This window comes from Garra rufa, chromosome 16 (assembly GCF_049309525.1).
Source record: "Garra rufa chromosome 16, GarRuf1.0, whole genome shotgun sequence".
NCBI classification, from domain to species: Eukaryota; Metazoa; Chordata; class Actinopteri; order Cypriniformes; family Cyprinidae; genus Garra; species Garra rufa.
In genome coordinates this window covers 23,270,744-23,275,202 of record NC_133376.1, presented here as the reverse complement: position 1 = coordinate 23,275,202, position 4,459 = coordinate 23,270,744, and the positions used below count along the sequence as shown (strand labels likewise).

General features: G+C 32.7%; 1 protein-coding gene across 2 annotated transcripts; it reads right to left on the bottom strand.

Annotated features, from left to right (window-relative positions):
- Positions 1 to 1,999: 1,999 nt before the first annotated feature.
- On the bottom strand, positions 2,000 to 3,116 carry ndufc1 (NADH:ubiquinone oxidoreductase subunit C1). 2 transcript variants are annotated; one of them, XM_073820069.1, is made up of 4 exons: positions 2,994 to 3,116; positions 2,374 to 2,477; positions 2,207 to 2,283; positions 2,000 to 2,105 (listed from the first exon to the last, which is right to left on the bottom strand). In XM_073820069.1, the coding sequence occupies exons 1-3, from the start codon at positions 3,037 to 3,039 to the stop codon at positions 2,224 to 2,226; spliced, it is 210 nt and encodes a 69-aa protein (XP_073676170.1). In that variant the 5' UTR covers positions 3,040 to 3,116; the 3' UTR covers positions 2,000 to 2,105; positions 2,207 to 2,223. The 2 variants fall into 2 exon arrangements, with proteins under 2 accessions (XP_073676170.1, XP_073676169.1); XM_073820068.1 differs by having other exon boundaries at positions 2,211 to 2,283.
- Positions 3,117 to 4,459: the final 1,343 nt, after the last annotated feature.

Here is a 4,459-nt window from a genome sequence, read left to right as displayed (position 1 = left end):
TGACTCTGTGAAAGTGCGGAGACAGTTGGTAGGGGAGGAGTGAACATGATGGGAGGAGAAAACGCTGGTCTAAATCCTCCCCCTGCTGGGATTCTGTGGGACGTCAGCTTCAAAAGCAATTATTTTGATTCTACAACACAAGCAACACTTGATTTTCAATACTGTGTTGTTAACTGAATGATCCACAGCTTTTTTTGTTTAGTGATAGTTGTTCATGAGTCCCTTATTTGTCCTGAACAGTTAAACTGTCCGCTGTTCTTCAGTAAATTCCTTCAGGTCCCACAAATTTTGTGCTTTTCAGCATGTTTGTGTATTTGAACCCTTTCCAACATTGACTGTAAGATTACAAGATCCATCTTTTCACACTGAAGACAACCGAGGGACTCATATGCAACTATTACAGAAGATTCAAACACTCACTGATGCTTCAGAAGGAAACACAATGCATTAAGATCCGGGGGGTGAAAACTTTTGGAATTTGAAGGTCAAGGTAAATCTAACTTATTTTGTCTTCTAGGAAACATATAAGTAGCTTCTGAAGGGCAGTACTAAATAAAAATATATATATTTAGGCAAAATAAGAAAAATGTACACATCTTCATTCTGTTCAAACGTTTACACCCATGGCTCTTAATGCATCGTTTTTCCCTCTGGAGCATCAGTGAGCGTTTGAACCTTCTGTAATAGTTGCATATGAGTCCCTCAGTTGTCCTCAGTGTGAAAAGATGGATCTCAAAATTATAGTCAATGTTGGAAAAGATTCAAATACACAAAAATGCCAAAAAAACAAAGAATTAGTGGAATCTTGGGTATTTTTCTGAAGAGCACAGTTTAACTGTTCAGGACAAACAAGGGACTCAACTATCAACTATCACTAAACAAAAAAAACTCAGCTGTGGATCATTCAGGTAACAACAAAGTAAGAATCAAGTGTATGTAAACTTTTGAACTGGATAATTTTTATAAATTCAACTATTCTTTTCTCTTGTGGACTATGTAAACATCTTTTATGTGAAATATCGTTACACTTTATTTTAAGGTGTCCTTGTTACAGTGTAATCATACATTTAAGTACTGAGTAATATTAATTGACTACATGTACTTACTATATGCTTAGGGTTAATTGCATGTAATTATGCATAATTAATTGTTAATATAATAGTAAGTACATGTAACGTGTAACAAGGACACCTTAAAATAAAGTGTTACCGAAATATCTTATTCAGGTCAGTACTAAACAAAAAATAACATGCATTTTGTATGATCCCTCTTATTTTAATAAAATAATTAACATTTTGCAGATTCTATAAGGTCTATGTAAACTTTCCCCTTCCAACTGTATGTTTATTAAAAGACTTTTTAACAAAATTACTTGTTTAATTTGTGACTTACATATATAGAATATATAATACAAAGCATTTTCAAATAGTTGTTTATTAGGTTTCATAACCAGACAATAAGATTATTAGAATGTTGCAGAATAGTTTTTTCTTTAACCTGTCTAACTACTGTAAGCTCTTTTGAGGTTTGATTAATAGTAGGCTATATCTAAATATACAGTATGCTTTGTTGTGTGTTGAAAAGCTGCAGTGATTAATAAGACCAGACATTCTCCAGAGCTCTGTGGCCTATTAATTAGTACACTATTATGAGATCTTGGCAAAGAGATTTACCATTACACTTAACATACTGATTGTTTTGTGTCCATGGATGATCTCCACTGTATGAAGGTAATCTTTTAACTCAAATCGTCATTGTTTCTCCTAACCACATTAACCTAATTGACTCATTGAATATTAATTTTTTTTATCTTGGAACGTCACAGGTTCCTCTACACTGAATGTTGGCTTTATAAATCTGAGTCACAAACAATTATTGTTTTGCTTTTAAACCACATCAGACTAAATGGAAGGGGACAAAGCTAAACCGTATATTTAACATATTATTTCTATTTCTGCAAGTCATGTTTGCTGAAGTCCAGAGAGTGACGAGAGGCAAGTTATATATACACATCTTTAATAAACATTATTGTACATCTTTTGAAAGCAGAGGAACATTGAAACAGGAAAAACAGAAGATCCACAAAGCACAGAGCAATCGTTGCCCTACAAAGGAAAAGAAAAACTATTACATCATTAGCACTGCATCACCTAACAAGATTTACAAATGACACTAGGACTGAATAAAGATATGGTAATGGATTTACCTACATGGCCTCATGAGTTATTGTAACCCATTCCTTGTTTTGTACTCATGCACATCAGTGATGTGTTGTTTAAAAAGCTGGTGGGGAACAGAGAGTGTATTTAGAAAAACCACAAAAAGTACATTTGTGCATATGTTTCATTCAAGAGATCATTCAAAATGACTTACCAGTGCCCACAAGAAAGCTGTGCTCCCAAATGCCAGCCCTACTCTCAGCATGTTTGGCTTGGAGGGATCCGGTTTGGAAGCTACAAAGGAATTTCTGCTAATCACTGAAGAGAGAAAGAAAGCAATCCTCAAAATCAATTATATTTAACACGTCTGATTTATTGGAAAGTTTTGTAACCCACTATATGCAACTTGATAGTTTGTATATGAATTGATATATTAACCAGCAGCACTCATATACAACGCAAATCCAAATATTTAAAATGTTACAGTATTTCCATTTTGTTAGATGTAACACGCATGAATGTAATACAACAATTAATAAGATAATAAAAAATAAACATTTTCATTGTCCTTTGTTATAATTTGCAAACACCTGAATATAGCAATTAAAAGCTATAATAGCCACTGATCGATAGATCAGTGATAATAGCCTATAATATATAGATAACTCATACGTGGATGGAACTAATGCATAGACTGCTGTGTTGCTAGTCTTGCTAAGCTAAGCAAGGTCAGGCCGTACTGCTTTGCTAACTTAGGGCGAATAAACAAATATAGCAAGGAAATGTATTGAGGCTATAATGTACGCTTAATATAATTTGCATTGTGATACTCACTCTTATTGACAGTTGAAGTTCGCAACAATAACCGACCGAGAGGCATTTTGACAGCGTTTCTCTCCCAGACAAAACGCGATCCGTGCTCGATTACTTTTCCTGGCTCCTGGAATGGCTTCCCTAGTGGCGTAGAGTAATCGATTATGTGGTCATGTCAGCCCCAAATGCGAAACACACTTGAGTTTACATAACAATCATTTAATAAATTAATCAAAAACTCCATATTTATGAAACGTTTTCTTTTTTATTGACAGTGTTCTCCAGACAGATGCTTTAGTCTTTGGACCGGAAGAAAAGACATTAAATATAACTCCCCAAACAATCCATAAAATGTAAAAATCCTTGTGTATACACTATTCATTTTTACTCTTTTTCAGAAATACTGAATAAACAATATGTAAATGACAACACACTTTTAGCTAGATACATACCACGCAGAGTCACATAACCTCTTGTACTTTATTATTTAAACACTATTTTCCACAAATACTCCAAGGTTTAATCTAGTTTATACACATTTGTCCACAATAAGTTTTTAGGAGTAGCTGTTTCTATCAGTTATAATGAATATACGTTTATTAGTACAACTGTTTATATCTCCTATAAACATGCTGTCTTTATCATATTGCCTCATAAGCATTGTTCCCACAAGCCCACAAAGCAATAAAATACATATGCAAGCAACCAGAATACAAAACACATATCAACATTCTACTCCAATAATTAGGTCAAAAAATAAATAAATATACACTACCAGTCAAAAGTTTTTGTACAGTTAGATTTATGTTTTTTAAAGAATTCTCATCTGCTCACCAAGCCAGTTATTTAATCTAAAATACAGCAAAAGCAGTAATATTGTGAAATATTTTTACAATTACAATAACTGCTTTTTATTTTAATATATTTTAAAATGTAATTTACTCCTGTAATTTCAAAGCTGATTTTGTAGCATCATTACTTCAGTCACATGATCCTCCATAAATAATTTTAATATTCTGATTTGCTGCCCCCAAACATTTTTTACTATTATTATTACTACGTTGAAAACAGCTGAGTATATTTTTTTCAGGTTTCTTTGATAAATAGAAAGTTCAGAAGAACAGCATTTATCTGAAATAGAAATCTTTTGTAACATTATAAATGTCTTTATCATTACATTTGATCAATTTAAAGCATCCTTGCTAAATAAAAGTATAAAAATACAAAATAAAACTATTACGCTGACTCCAAGCTTTTGAATGGTATAGTCAAGTGTATAATGTTACAATGTTACAGCTTTTCATTTCAGATAAATGCTGATCTTTGGATCTAGTAAATAATAAATAAGTAAATAAATAATTACACATAAAAATATCAACTTTAAAGAATAACTACCCGGTACACCGTGGCAGCTTTAGCAGCTTTCTCAATAACTGATGAGCAAAGAGAATAGCTTTAGTTCAATGTAAAAGTCCTCAAACTGGCCA

Bases quoted from the DNA above. Each gene is read 5' to 3' on its own strand.
- ndufc1 (XM_073820069.1), bottom strand. From the start codon at position 3,039: ATGCCTCTCGGTCGGTTATTGTTGCGAACTTCAACTGTCAATAAGA. The intron at 2,478-2,993 runs GTGAGTATCACA...TTCTCTCTTCAG, and splicing joins AACTTCAACTGTCAATAAGA to TGATTAGCAGAAATTCCTTT. The intron at 2,284-2,373 runs GTAAGTCATTTT...GTTCCCCACCAG, and splicing joins CAGCTTTCTTGTGGGCACTG to CTTTTTAAACAACACATCAC.